Source organism: Phyllostomus discolor, chromosome 4 (genome assembly GCF_004126475.2).
Source record: "Phyllostomus discolor isolate MPI-MPIP mPhyDis1 chromosome 4, mPhyDis1.pri.v3, whole genome shotgun sequence".
Taxonomy (NCBI): domain Eukaryota; kingdom Metazoa; phylum Chordata; class Mammalia; order Chiroptera; family Phyllostomidae; genus Phyllostomus; species Phyllostomus discolor.
In genome coordinates this window covers 70,978,612-70,994,323 of record NC_040906.2, presented here as the reverse complement: position 1 = coordinate 70,994,323, position 15,712 = coordinate 70,978,612, and the positions used below count along the sequence as shown (strand labels likewise).

Below are 15,712 nucleotides of genomic sequence, written 5' to 3'. Positions count from 1 at the left end.
CGCTCTGGGGGCCAGAGTCACCCCCCTCCACTTCCACTCCTGGGCGAGGGAGCTAAGGTATTAGCCGACACTGTCCATCACTGGTTGAGGACTGCTGGGTTGGTGCTGGGGCGGTGTTGGCCTCCTGCAGGCCAGACTGGGCCCCGCAGCTGGAAAATCCCTGGGGAAAGAGATGCTGGTTCTGGAGGTGGGACCAGCCTGCAAGGACATGGTGATGATTGAGAGGTCATGGTCAGGGTCCTGGAAGCATCTCCTTCAGGTTTGCAGCTGGTTTTAACTCAGGAGTTTGTGGGAAGCTCCAAAGCTGTACTAGCAAAGCTGGTGAGTCTGTGAGTGCCTGCACAGACACAGCGTCTTGATTTTCTTGAACAGGTTTTATGGCCGTATATTGAGATTTAGTTATTTTTAAAGAGTATAGAGGATGACCTTGGGGCAAACTAAGTTTCCCTAGGACCCTTAGAAATTTAATGGCCTTGCAGACCTGTGGGCTGAGGTATGATTTGGTGCTTGAATGTTGTAAAGGCACCAGCATGCCACATCTATGAGCTGGTGTGTTGTCATACAGATTGGTCTGAAGTTTTTATTATGGAACAACACTGACCAAATCCGCGCATCTTCTGTAACAGCAGGCACTGTACGAGGTCCGTTATTCATGCGAGCATATCTAATCCACACAGGAGGCAGACTTGTGGATATTACTGGCCCAATTTTACAGATGAGGAAACAGCCTCAGAAAGATGGTAATGTTACCCAAGTGCATTTGAGTTCATTTCTGCCTGCCTTGGGCAACAGTTAGTATTGATTACTGGAGTGAGGAGCACAGAAACCCTGTCATAAATCCCTTTATAATTGTCCTCCTCCTGATCCACTGTTTTCTTTCTTAAAGCATGTGGGTCTGTATAATTTATGCTTTGTATAAGGTGATTCTCTCATTTGGGGCCATTTTAGAAATGCCAAAATAATAGCACAACAGTGTGTTACAATGGCTGGAGACATTTCTGTGTCCATAATGCATGTTAAAATATATTTTATGATATGTTAAATATCAATTTAAAAACTTCTCCCTAGATATAAATCAACATCATAAAGAAATACCATGCATACCCCAATAGGATGGTTATAGTAAAAAAAGATACACAATAATAAGTGTTGCCAAAGATGTAGAGAAATTGGAACCCTCACCCACTGCTAGTAGCAACCTAAATGGTACAGCCACCGTGGAAAACAGTTTGTCAGAGCTCTTCAAACAGTTAAATATGGAATTGCCACATGACCTAAAAATTCCACTGCTAGATATATGCCCAGGAGAAATGAAAACATATATCTATATGAAAAACTTTTATATGGCTGTTCCTAGCAGTGTTCATAATAGCCGAAATTAGAAAGAACCCAAATGTCCATTAGTTGGTGAATGGATACTTAACATGTGGTAAGTCCATGTAAAGTATTGATTCATGGTGCAACATGGACGAACTCTGAAAATGTGCTAAGTGAAAGAAACCAGTCACGGAAAGCCACATACTATATCGTTCAAATTCTGTGATGTGTCCAGGACAGGCAAGGCTCTACAGACACAAAGTACAACAGTGGTTGCCTGGGGCTTGGGGGACGTGGGGGGTTTGGGAGTCGCTGCTCATGGGTACAGAGTTTCTTTCTGGGGTGACGAAAATACTGCGGAGTTTGTGGTGATGGTGGCTATTCTGACAGCTACTGAATTGTACACTTTTATTAAAGGGGTGAATTTTATGGTATGTGAGTTATATTTCAATAAACAAAACAAAATATCTCGGGCAGGATATTTGTGTTGATAAAAAATGAGTATAAGCATTAATCCAAGGACTTCTGCTTTTTAGTTAATGTTTTGGAAACTTTCTTTCAGGTTGTTACCATAGTCCTTCATGGTCTCTGTGTTTATCTTTAATTTCTTCTTGTGTAAACAAATATAATACTTTACTGATGTCTTAACCTTGGACATCCTTGAAGTCCTTCAACTCAAGACACATCCATACAGCTTTTAGGAAGGAAACACACCTGCCTTTCTCCTTCTCTCTCAGATGAAGGAAATTCGGATGTTGAATACTCAGTTCCCTGAGTGAAACAAAGTTGCGATGTGGGTGTAGGCAGGTCTTGGGCCTTGGTGTGTCTTGTTCTGGAGGACAGTTCTAGGTCTGACACTTAAGGAAGGTGGATTTAAAGTCATAAGGATGCAGCTTTCTAAGAATTAGAGCTTGTTGAGTTTTGAGCAGGCTCACCGTCCCTTGTCGGGCCATGGAGGTGGGAGGTGCATTGAGAGGAGGTTGGACTGGCTGATTCTGAAGTTCATACACTTGAAGGGGGTGGGGTTCTAATTCCCCAGCTGTGCTACCCCAGCCCTCATAGCCATGGCCCTTTGTTCATTGAACTAATCAATTATATATGGGAAATAATTTAGAATTGATTGGGAAGAAAGCAGGGGGAAAAAGGGACCAGAGGCTCATGCTTGTTGTTTCCTTGATGTTCGGCGAGAGCAGTTGATTCCACAGCCAGAACTTTGGGAACACTAGACGGGTGCCAGGAGGTCAGGATGGTAGTAGGCCCAGATCTGCTGCCGACTGCGCTGGCTGGGTGCCTTTGCAAACCATCTAACCACTTCAGATCTTGTTTGTTTACTTGTAAAACATAATGTTGGCTTGGGATGGCTTTGAAGGAAATTTTGGCTCTGAAAAATTCTAGAATCTTTCTTAATAACTTCAGCTTTTGATAGCAAGTTTTGCATCTGTCTCTTCCTAGCCTCTGATTGGCTTTTTTGCCTGTTTTTAATTCTTTCTGATGGCAAGGAAGTCTTGCCATCTGCATACCTCCCCCCCCCTCCCCCATCCTGGCCCTCCTTCCCTGAACTTAAACCCTTCTTTCCTCACTGGTTTCATGTCAGCCCCACCTTCATCATGGTTAACACTTTCCTGACCACTGTGCAGGCTAGTAGGGTGTCTGTCTTTTTTACCTCATTAATCACTTACTTCAATCTTTCTTACTAGTCTTAGCATCTGCTGTTTTGTATGTATCTTACTTTTCCAATAAAGCTTACACTGCTTAGGAAAATGGCACACTTTAAGGAAAGAACACTTGATTGCAATAGTCAAGATTTGGAAATAGCCTACTTGCCCATCAGCAGATGAGTAGATAAAAAATATGTGGCACAGTTACACAATGGGATACTATGTGGCTATAAGAAAGAAGGAGCTCTTATCCTTTGCAACAGCATGGATAGATCTTTCATTATTATGCTAAGCAAAGCCAGTCAGTCAGAGAAAGACAAATACCATATTGATCTCACTCATATGTGGAATGTAACGGACAAAATAAACTGATAAACAAAATAAAACCGAGGCATGGATGCATGGAACAGACTGACAGATCCTCAGAGGGGAGGGAGACTGGAAGAAATTAGCCAAAGAACATGTATGCATATATGTATAGCCCATAGGCTGGGGGTGGGGTGGGGGCAGGTTGGAGGGGGGCAAAAAGGGGGGAAATGTAATAGTGACCCTCCTAAAAAGAACACTTGAAACTAGAACCTCAAAGTTATTTTCCCAAAGCAACACAGCTGATAACGTGACTGTGCCTTAGTTTTCCAGTGTGTGAAATGGGAATAATAGTACCTACCTCACAGAGTTACTGTAAAAATTAAATGAGATAAAATATTAAATGGTTTAGCCTCATAGTGGTTGGTGATGGTGTTGGTGGACAGTTGGTGGTCAGCAGAGGCTGAAAGAGCTTGTTTCCTGTACTTTTAGGAATGAAGTCACACAAACACACGGGGTAGAAGATTAGTGACTTTTCTCAGTAATCGGTTCCTCTTCCTAATACTCCTCAGTATTTAAAGCTCATTTCACACAGTGAGTTTAAATATTGCTGTGGACATTTAAGTCATTTTTTTCTGTTTCTTTCTTAATAAAGATGGAAGAAAAGTCACTTAAATCATTGGCTCCTTTTGGCCACAACCCTTGGTTGGTCTTAAAGATTAGGTATTATTAGATTATTTATTGATGATCTCTTCTTGGTGAAAATTACTTTCATTTTCCTTAACACCCCTCCTGGTGCCCATCCTGTAGCCCTTTAAGTGGGCCTCCTGTCCCTCTCTGTCTGGCGGGGGCAGTGGTTGGGTGGCGGGTCAGACGCGTTAATAGGCAGGCCATGTGATGCACAGGCACTTTGCTCCCAACAACCCGATAGGAATTCTGGATGTGTGATTTTTAAAAAATTTTGACTCTAAAAATGTAAGAACCACCTGCTGTTATATTTTGTATGTGGTAAGTTATTTATTTGCCGTGTTCGCCTGCAGTTAGCCCTGCTCCCGTGGAGGCTTCCGCGGCAAAGCTGGGCCCCCGCGTTCTCAGGTGCGGTGCCTGTGGACAGAGCCCTGTCCCGACTCCCTTTGTGAATTGCAGCAGGTCTGCCGCACGTAATCAGGTCTCGGCTTTCTGTGGCTTGTCTTACTTAGCTGGTTAAATGCTTTAGTTGTAGTGGTTCATTTAATTGGTTGAAAATAAGTTCCATACTAATTGCTATGGAGCCCACCTAATAGGGTAATGTGACAGTAGCATGATGCCAGGGTGGGCTTCAGGTAGGGTCCTGGAGGCCCTCAGCGGGAGAGACATTGGAGTTGACATCTCAAGGGTGACAAAGAGCAGCTGAGTGAAGATCTGCAGTGAGAGGATTCTAAAGGGGAGGAAGAGTTAAGAGCAGAGTCTCCAAACCAAGGAGCAAGCATGGGGTAGGAGAAGGTCCAGCGGGCTGCACTGTGGTGAGATGGAGGGGCATGCAGGGAGCTGAGGGTGAAGAGGGTCTGGTATAATAGGAGCTAGCAGAGCTTAAGGGGGGACATACTGCCATCTGATTGACAGCTCTGGAAAGCTCCTTGTGACTCTTCAGTGGAAGTTGGATTGCTAGGAGCAAGAGCGGAGGCAGGAAGACCAGTGAGGAGGCTATCGTGATTGTCCAGGTGAGAAACACTGGTGGCTTGGACTAAGAGTGCGTGGTGTAGATGGTGAGATGTGATAGAATTTAAGACATATTTTAGATATGGGGTATACGGAATCTACTGAATGATTTTAGTCTGAGTAACTGGGTGATTGATGGTGCAGTTCTTAGATATAGAGGGCTTGCTGGTTCCTTTTTGTTAAGTTAAAAAAATTATTTTATCCTCACCCAAGGGCATTTTTTTCCTATTGATTTTAAAGAGACAGGAAGGGAGAGAGAAACATCAATGTGAATAAAAAACATCGATTGGTTGCCTCCCGTACGTGCCCAGACTGGGGATCATACACTCATGGACCAGAGATTGAACCCTCAACATTTCAGTTGTGGGATGATGCTCCAACCAACTGAGCCACACTGGCCAGCGCTTTTTTGTTATGAAAAAAAAAAGTTTGAGATGGTTAATGGACATCCAAGTGAAAAATGTCCAGCAGGTGATGGAGTACACGAATCTGGAGCCTAGGTGGATATGAAGGCGGAAGGGTTCATTTAAACTATGTGAAGGTCAACAGTGTAGGCAGAGAGGAGGCTGAGACCTGAATGTAGGACACACCATCAATTAAAAGTCTGGAAGAGTCACCAGCAAAGGACTCTGATAGAGAGTAGCCAGAGGTCAGAGAGAACCCTGTGCTGAGTAGGTGGCTGGAAAGGAAAGTGTCTCCAGAAGGGAGTAAATGGTGACCTCATCATTCAGTGTCAAGTGTTAGTATCCAGCACCTGTATTCAAACATAATCTCAAAAGTTCATTTTGTGGCTACAAACTTAATGACAACCAGGGGGAGTGAGCCCAGCACCAGCCCACAGAAGCCCACAGCCACAGTGGGGTCAGACATGGAGTCTTGTCTGGGAGACAAGACCTTGTCAGGTCTTTGTCTAAGTCTCAGGCAGGATTTGTGAGATGTTTAAAGATTCTATTATTTATTTATTGGTTGATTGATTGATTGATTGATTGAGAGGGGAAGAGAGGTAGATAGAGGGGGAGAGAAATATCAATGTGTGGTTGCTTCTCGTGTGCCACCCACCGGGGACTTGCACCAAAACCCAGGCATGTGCCCTGACTGGGAATCGAACCAGCAGCTCTTTGGTTCACAGGCCAGCACTCGATCCACTGAGCCACACTAATCAGGGCAGACTTTTAGATCATCACCAAAGCACCAAAGAGTAATCTTTGCTGGTGGTATTGTTTAATAGCATTTGTATATACAGCTGGCCCGGTGATGCCACAAGAAGTTCTTTGAAAATAATATTAGCTAAATTCTAATTCCAAGGCTCTAAGGTTCATCTAAAATAAAAGACTGTAGCCAACTTGGTGCATGCACAAAAAGACACATAAATATGCTTATATTTTAACTACTTCATGTGCTAATCTGGTAAGATAAGTCTTGTTTTCTAAATTTTATCTTAAAGGCAGCTTCTGTTGGGGGTAATCTTTAGCTTATGGAAAATTGTTGTATTATCTGTTTGTCATTTGGTAAATGAGATTTACTGAGTAGAGATTTCTTGTCTTCTCCTCTCTTAAAGTGAAAGTACAATACACTCCAATAAACATTTTATGTCTAAAGGCAATATTGGGGAATCCTATCTTTTTGTACTGTATACTATAATGTAATAAGTCATTTTTCCTGCCATGTTAAGTGCATTTTCTCTAAAACACAAAGCAGGGTCATGCTGTAAACAGGATGGTTTATTTTAGTAATTCTAATCAAGTTTGGAGAAATAATAGATTTATTTTAAATTAAGCAAAGCTGAATTTTCTTTCCAGAAGTTTTGGTGGATGGCAGGTACTTAGGCAAACTCTGTGAACGTTTTAGTCCTACCTTCTACCCTGCTGCATTTACTTGAGTTTTACAAATAGGAAAAGCTAACAAGAATGTATTGGGCTGGTAGTTTGCAATAGATGGTGGTGAAGAGTAATCTCTTGGTTATTCCACCAAATGCTTAGTTCACTAACTGAATGAGATTTGCTGGGAACAAAACGTTGGGAAATGATCCCTTTCCATAATTTTACCAGAATCACTCCCACTGCTGTGTATAAAACCAGAATTTTATGGTACCTGGAAATGCTCCCATTTTTTCTCCAGTTTGAAATAAGATACTGCAAACTGGACATAGCTTATTTACTGGTTGGCTCAACCCTGTTTTCAAGGACGGAAGCTCAAGCATGATGCCTGATGCACAGGACTTCACCTGCGTGCAGCTCTGCCCTCGTCACGAATAAGTAAAATGTTAAGCCAGTCTGACAGCTGTGTGCTTGGTTTTATGTGAAGGTTATAGGATATAACAAGCCTTGACTCTGGGTCCCTCACAGGCTGTTATCTTCTTGAGGTGTAAGACTGGCCTTGGGAGGTTCCTGCTGTCTGGAGCCCTGTGTAGGAGGCACAGGACTCCTCTTTTCTCCCTTCTCTTTTCCTGTTCTCCCCTCGGCCACTTGGGGAAAATAAAGTTGAAGGGCCGCCTGGGTGGGTCAGGCTGTGGGTGGCATTGGTGGGGAAAAGGTGCAATTATGGGGTTTCTCCTATGGAGAGGTTGTGTCTGTCTTACCCACCCCATTTCCTTAGTGCTCAGCACTGTGCCTGGCGTGTAAATGACCAGTAACTCCTTGGCGGACATTGAGCGATTGGGTGCCAGGGCTCAGATATTGCTGTATGGTGCTCCTCCCAGTCCCCTCTGGCAGTTACGTCCTTGAATCTCAGGGTCCAGAGTCAAACAAAACCCCAAGACCCCACACTTGGAAATCACTTGATTAACTGTAAGGAAGGGCTTCCTTTGTCTCAGAAACCTCAACCCAGTTAAGATACCACTTATGTAAGTGAAGAAATCATTAGAATTCTTTGGGACACAGAGCGATAATGTCTTGCTAAGAAGAGCAGCTTTTTAAAGTCTGGTCTTGTCTTCCCTTTGAGTACGATCCAGCACGTTACCTTGGCTAGCCATGCCCTGCATGAACCAGCTCCAGCTCTTGTTACCTTGGCTAGCTGTGCCCTGCATGAACCAGCTCCAGCTCTCTTCCTGTACCGACCACCTTCAGGCCCTTCCTATCTGCTCCACCCTCTGGAATACTCTTCCACAGTTCTTCCTGTGCCCGGGTCTTTCTGATCCTTTAAAGATGTGCTTAACTGGTGCGTCTTCAGCGAGTTCTGGTGTGACCTGTCTATGTATCATTATGTGTCATTCTGCCCCAGTGTTTTATAGTTAGGCATTTTGCATTTTCCTCTGTGGCTACTTTCTTGTTTACTAGCTATCTGCTACACTTGACTGAGTGCTTTAGACGGGCAGGACTGTTTTCTGATGTGGGCAGCATCTAGTCTAGTGTCTGGTTCAGTCTAAGCTCTCAATAGATCAGTGTTAGTTCAAATGAGTAAATGACCTGACAATCTATTTTTCATCAGAAAAAGTATGGTTCACATTAAAAAAGCACACTTTTTCTTTCTTGTCTCAGAATATCAACATAAAACACATATAAACACAATGTGTATATGGTTCACTCTGTAAAAGTTTGCTAGTCTTAGTAAAGAACTGCCTGAAAGAATAGGGTGGGTGATTTAGTGCCTGTTGCTAACCACTAATATTAGTGCTTTGCATTTCTAAAATTTTCATGTGTTTTTTTCCCTTTTTCTTTTGTTTTCTTTTTTTTCTTTTCAGCAAGGGAAGCCATATGTCTTCGATAGAGTGCTGCCCCCCAGCACGACCCAAGAGCAGGTTTACAGTGCGTGTGCAAAGCAAATTGTCAAAGGTAAGTGTTATTTCTTTATTTCCGCCTGGGCCTTTCAGAGTAATTGAAAACATTAAGTGATATTTGCAGCCTGAGAAGCAATGTGCTTTGACTGTAAGCAGAGGCCTGCTAATTGGAAACACCAAATTATAGCTTGAGCTCTGGCCCTGATTTGCTGTGATGTCAGGCAAGTTATTTAACCTCTCTATTCCTCCTTTCCAAGAAGGTTCTTTTAGTTCTTTTGCCACCTTTTTGGCAGAGCTATTTTATCATCTAGGAGCTTCAAAGCAAGGTAAGCTATGTTCACACTTTTTCTGTAATGATTTTAAAATAGTACTGCAGGTAAAGGACTTCCTTTTTCCTTTCAAAAAGAAAAATATATATACCTGATGCTCTAATTGTACATTTTCGGTTGATTTATTTTGTGCCTCTGTCCCTTCAGAAAGAAACTTTAAATGGGGAAAATTCTTGTGCCTCAAGAAATTCTCTACCGCATCATAAAATCCCATTACCTTGCTGGTTATCAAACTGTGTTTGCTACCCGGCATTCCTTGATTAGACTTCCATCTCATCCGCTTGCAGCCTTCCCACCCAGATCCCGACATTTGTTGCTACACATTTGTTCCTCTGGATAGGTAGTCTGCAGCCTGCATTTGTATCTTGGCAATCTGTCCTTTCCTCAGGGACTGGCCTTGGCCCTGAATGATTTGTGTCACAATCACAGCAGGTAGATGAAGCAATTGACAAGTCACCCTCCCTTACCCTTTCAAATCAAGGGCAGGTTGGAGCTTGCCTTGCCGAGCTCACCATCTGCACAGAGCCGAGGGGCATCTCTTGCTACTTTGCTTTTCATCATTAAATCCCTGCTTTCAAATGTGAATGCTTTCGCAACTGTGCTTTCAAGTGTCTTGATGCTGCCACCTTTATAGGTAGCTCTGGATTTAAAGAGCAAAAAATAAAAACAAAATTAAAAAAACACCTTGACATGTTAGATGTGCTTATTTTTAGAAGCTGAGATGACTAACCTAATGCTTTGAAATTCATGAAAATTGGTCCTGGGTACATCTATTAGATTAATTCTGACCCTGGATACCTGCGTGGGAGACTCTGCCAGTACGAAATGTTCCTTGCTGAGGTGTGTGGTTACTCACATTCTTGTTGTAGACATCAGTTAATGTTGAAGGTCTTCACAGTAAGATTATTAGAGAAAACTAAAAGGAAAAAACATGCCTGAATTTGAGCTCTTTTTGAATTAATAATATGGACCTGTAACTGGTGGTGATGTTTGTCTTCTCTTCTACTCCTTGGTTTCTTTTCCTATCTAATCACGTTTCCTTTCTCATTTTGGAGCAGGTAGCTCTAGTTTGCTTCCAGCCAGCCCTCCTTCCCCTCTATTATCTGACCCTTTCATGTTTTTATTAAAGTAAGATTAATCACATGTGAGCCAAAATTTCCTTCCTTATCTCTCCCCTTCATTATCAGAACCAAAGAGTATTTCCCGCATGCTGGGCTAAGCAGGGGAGCCATCTCAATACACCCCCTCCCTAAGCTGACATTGTAATTAGAGATGGAGAAACTCCATTTAAAAGAAGTCCTGTGATTAACAAACACTAATAATAATCTTTGGGTCTCCATTTACTAGGGACACTCTGTGTCCCTCCAGTGTTTGGGTTTTCCTGCAGTGTGAAACGTCAGGCCCCGGCCACCCCCAGGGAGCTATCAGGGAGACACACCCTAATGTGGGACCCAGCATCTGGTGAGCCACAAAGAACACCAGTGAGAATCAAATTAGGCTTTGACATGATACAATAAACGCATTTTCAGGCACCATAAATGTTACATAAACAGACCCATTCTGTAACAGGAAAGAGTTCCTTCGTCTCCCTTGAAAGGACGTTGAGAGAGGGATGATGAAGACCTGATTTAACTTTCTAAAATATCCACTGAGGCTAGTGTGACGGGAAGTAGTGGCGCGTGTCTGCATCAGCAAGGTCGGACACAGGTGGGTGTCTAAGAAAGAATGCCTTGGGATAGATTATCAGGTACCGCTGAGGTCTCTCTTGCCATGACGACAAGCCCTGTTTTAGTCAGAAATGGCAGGTGGTACTGGGCAGCCTTTTCTCTAGGGACTGAGAATTGAATCACAAGCCAGGAATTGGCTTGTGAAGGTCACCACAGTCTCTGTGATTCATGAAAATGTGGAGGAGTGGTGGACTGGTGAACTGGTGAACTTTCCTTTTAAGTGTATCCAAACCCTTAATGTTTTTGAGATCAGGAAGACTCCTTTTAACTGGTGTCTCTTTATTCTCTCTCTGTTTTTCATTCTCTTCAACTTCATTGGGTTTCTAAAAAAAATATTTCAAACATTTGGTTGTAGAGTCCTGGCCTCTCCCACACTCTCATCTTTACTTGGTGTGTGTTTTTCAAAATGTTGTCTGAAAGAACACGTAGAATTCTCTTCCATTTCTTCTAGAAGAGGTTATGGGGCTTGTGACTACCAGCATGGTAAATAGGGGGGTTCCTATAAACACCTAGGAATTAAAAACCATGGTCACTCTATTCTATTGCTGAAGTAGAGTAACAGAGTCCCAGACCTCAGAAGTCACTCTGGGCATTTGCCTTCCAAATTAACTAGATGTAGACTATCCAGTGCTAGAGAAGGTGGCTTTCTTGTTTTCCAGATCTAATTTCTTTCAGCTTCACTCATTTGGTTGTTTCTCTCATTCATTTCTTGTGACATATGTAAGTATTTACCATATGGTGATCACTGCTAGGGACTGGAATCGCCAAGATATGTAAGACTCTGCAAGAATTTTTAAGTATAAGAGACTCAAATATTCTCAGATACAAGATGTATCCATAATAATTATACAAATGGATACTGTGTGTTTTTAGGTGGGTGTGTACAAAATGCTATGGGAACACAGGAGAAAGTCCCTTGATACTGATTTTGGTGGATGTGGAAGGGAATGGAGAATTCTTGGAAGGGTTGGGTGTGAAGGATGCTAGGAGGGCTGTGTAAGTGGAAGGAATAGGAAAAGCAAAAGCATAAAGACAGAAATTATGTGGCGTATTTGGGCAACTTAGAGTGGAACAGAGTGCGTGGTGGATGAGACTTAAAAAGAGTTAGGCTGGATCAGAGTTTGGTTGAAATTGGCATGCATTATCTTACAGGCAATGTAAACCCATTGAAGAATTTTAAGCTGAGGATATTACCAGATCTATTTTATTATTACCTTATATATGACTCTTAAGGAAAAATATATTTGTGCTTACCTACTGTTATCAGGCACCCTTTATGCACTTTACATATGATATTAGATTTTAAATCTTCACAGCTCTATGGGGTGTGAGCATTATTGTACCAAATAGGAATTTGAGGTGAAACCACTCGGCCAGGTCAGTGAGGGGGTAGTGGAGCTAGAACTTGAGCCTGAATTTGTCCGACTTACCTAGATCTTTCTGCGCTGTCCTCCTCCCACTTTTCTGGTAGGCCTATAATGAGCATTTAATAACAATTATTTTATGAGTTGTTTCTTCTCTGTCAGCTGTATGGAGCACTAACCAAGTGCTGCAAAAAGATAGGGATAGGAATGGGGGTGGGAGAAGATAGTGGAGAGGGAATACAGATTGCAGTTTTATAACCTTGGGGTGGCCCTGGCTGTCTGCCCATAATGAGATGCATCTCAGTTCTGAAGGTGTCACCATTAGCCTAGCCTGTGGGGCTGGCCCTGCTGTTCAGCAGGATTGCCTCTGCACTCTCTGTGTATGGCCTGCTTGAGTCCTTTGGCTGACTGGTTAAAGCCTTAGGATTCCAAGTCAGGGTGGATTTGTCAGCCACTATTGCCAGAGGCCCTGGTGCCCCTGACAGGCCACCATTTCACTTGGAAAGCTACTGGGGGTGTGTCACAGCCCCTCAGGGGCATTGACGTGTAGTATGACTGTGTCCTCCCCAAATTCTTACTTGACAATCAGACTGTTCTGTTCTAGCAAGACCTGGGCTCAGAACTAGCAAAGCTCAGGGCAGAAAGCTTGGCTTGTAAAGTATGCAGCAAGAGACAAAAAGTATTTTCAAGTATCCCACTCTCCTCCTCCCTCCTCCCATCTGGGGTTTGCTTGGCCACTGGAAGGATGGGTGCCGTGTTTGTGGGGTGCTGCCACTGTGGTTCGAGCTGAGGTCACATCACACCAGACCCTGTCACAAAGAAAGGTTCTGTCTGGCCCAGCTGGTTCCGGGCTCTGCGGCTGGCACGTAGAAATAGCTGTTTTGTTGTGGCTGAGACCCTGGAACAAATGCTTTCCTTGGGCCCAGGAGCTGTCATTCAACATGATGAAGTGCCTTTTTGTGGACTGTTTCTGTTAGAGTCGGGGCAGGGGCTGAGTGGGTCTGTGTGGCATGCAGCACGGGCCTGCTCGCCCTCTCTTTCCTTGGTGGGTCCTCTAGTTTCCTCTGTCTCCCGCCGTCTCAGTGGTCTGACCCCCAATACCCAATGAGTTGTTGGTGTTGCTCTCCCTCCCCGCCCCGCCCTGCCCCGCCTCTCCAGGAATCATCACACCTAGAATAAACAAACAAAAGCCCCCAAAACCTAGAGTTTGGGAGAAAATAGAGCATACTGGGTTCAGAGGGCTTTTTTTTTCTTTTAAAACTATCTTCTAATTCAGAATTGACTTGATAGAGGACAGCCATCAGCTCCATTCACCCTTGAACACTAAAGGTAGTTTCTTCAACAATGAATTAATTATCACATGGTTTTAAAGACCTTAAGGGCCAAGTGGGGTTTATGTGTTTAACACTGCACTCAATGTTGAAGTAGTAGCATCAAGCAATCAGATTCCTTAAGTGTATACAGTCACCCCTGTATACACTGTATCGCGGGTTTAAACCTGTGAAACAGTGAAGGCACGGTACGTGGACCTCAATGTAGCGAGGGGCAACTGTATACTTCACTGGTGAGTACCCATATAGAATTGTATATGTTGTTAAAATTACGTAGGTTTAAGAGTGTAGAAAGTGTTGAAGAGCATATGAAGTGTTTATAAGAGTGTGGGAAAGGTTTATAGGAGGGTGAGAAGGGTTTATAAAGCCTTAAATATATATAAAATAATAAAATAAATATAACACCACTACTTCGTGGATTTTTACCTATCTCAGGGGTCTCTGGAACGTAACTCCCGCAATAGGTGAGGGATCACTATAGTTCCATGTACTCCTCAGCTCCACTCTGCAACAAGTTCATGTCTGTGTGCCTATCCTTAACCCCCAGGTGCTGGGAGAGCAACGGCTGACTAGGAGCTGGTAGGACTATGCATTCCGCTTAGTCAGAGGGTGGGTGTGGAGGGTTGGACTGGGCTTGGGGGTGCCTAGGGAGGCCTAATTCAGGTGTCCTGGCCCCATTGCTTTTTGGCAGAGGAAGAAACATGTGTGGGTTTTCTGTCAGCAGGGCTCAAGACTCTGAGCTGAGTTCTCTTTAGGGTGTGGGAGATTGCTCAGAGCCACCTCCTTTGTACCTGTGCACTTGAAGGGTGGCCAGTGGCCCATTGCAAGGAGCAAAGGGAGCTAGACCCTTGGCCTTGGCTTCCTTACCCCTGTTCTAACACGTGAGCTTCCTGCACAGGGGTCTAAGGTAAGGAAGCCCTTTCAGTGTGGGAAAGATGTTTAATTTCTAATAAATAGAAACTGCAGTGCTGTGATTGTGGCTGGAATGCCAATTGCCTGGGGTTGTTTGTGCCCTGAATATAGAATCATAAAAGTACAACTGAAAGGACGTGCTCTCCTTCCTGAGAGCATGTCTGCGCCTTTCCTTTCCTCCTTCCTTCCCCCATGGGCAGGCAGGCATCTCCTAGATTCCAAGGGTCCCCATGGGACTTGCAGCCAGGGGAGCAATGGGCAGTGGTAGCTCATCCTGAACCCCCTGAACCTGTCCTCAAGGCCCCCTTTTCCCTGACTGTCCAGGGAGCCAAAGCAGCCCCGTCACTCTCTCCCGTTACTTCTGCCCTTAGCCTGTCCTTGTTTCATTGTCGCTAGCTTTAATAAACGGGCTGTCAAAAAAAAAAGGAAAGAAAGAAAGAAAAAGACTCTTAGCCTTGGCTGGCGTAGCTCAGTGGATTGAGTGCAGGCTGGGAACCAAAGTGTCCCAGGTTCTATTCCCAGCCAGGGTACATTCCTGGGTTGCAGGCCATAACCCCCAGCAACCGCACATTGATGTCTCTCTCTCTCTCTCTCTCTCTCTCTCTCCCCCCTCCCCCTCCCTCCCTTCCCTCCCTAAAAAAAATAAATAAATAAAATCTTAAAAAAAAAAAAAGAAAAAGACTCTTTCTGAGAAGACTCATGTCTTCAAGTTTTTGCTTCCCCTGTTACCAGGGAAACCATTACCAGAAACCTGATATGTGTGAACATTCTCTCTCAGTATAGCTTGACACAACCTCTTGAGGGCTGCTAGGATTTAAAAAAATCCTGCCACTTAATTTTTCTTTTTTTAGTTTCCTGAAGGAAAATCCCTCTTTCTTTTCTGTTCTCAGTTCAGACTTCATTAACTTTAGATCAGTAAAATGCATATTAAAAATTTGGGGGGGAATACAACAAAACAACAAAAACTAACTGGCATCATACAATTCGGAGAGACCAACCAACCAACCAACCAGACAACCAAACCAACCTAACCAGGACCTGAAATGGACGGTGCTGATTTGCCTCACAGGTTTTTTTTTGTTTGTTTGTTTGGTCCATGGCCCTCAAAGGGGACACGTCCGTGTGGGGCTCCTCTTCCTGCTCGCACCGTCCTGTCAGGAATGAAGACTTCCTCCTCCTAAGTAGAGGTGGTGGGTTGGGGATATTAACTATGCACCATTTTCCTTCCAGGAGGTTTATGTGGGTGAAGGAGGGTCGAGGTAAACAAGTACGCAGTATATTCTAATCACCTCTGCTGCTTTGAAAAATAATCTCCAGTGCAAAGCAGCCTTTATCACACGCCTCGCCTGTCCTGG

At 43.8% G+C, this 15,712-nt stretch overlaps 1 protein-coding gene across 1 annotated transcript in view; it reads left to right on the top strand.

The window, feature by feature from the left end:
- The window catches only part of KIF5C (kinesin family member 5C), a 151,176-nt gene that overhangs the window by 41,214 nt on the left and 94,250 nt on the right, over positions 1-15,712 (top strand). The window contains exon 2 of the mRNA XM_028508771.2: positions 8,659-8,749. Coding sequence (XP_028364572.1) covers positions 8,659-8,749 — 91 coding nt within the window. The remainder of the gene's footprint in view (positions 1-8,658; positions 8,750-15,712) is intronic.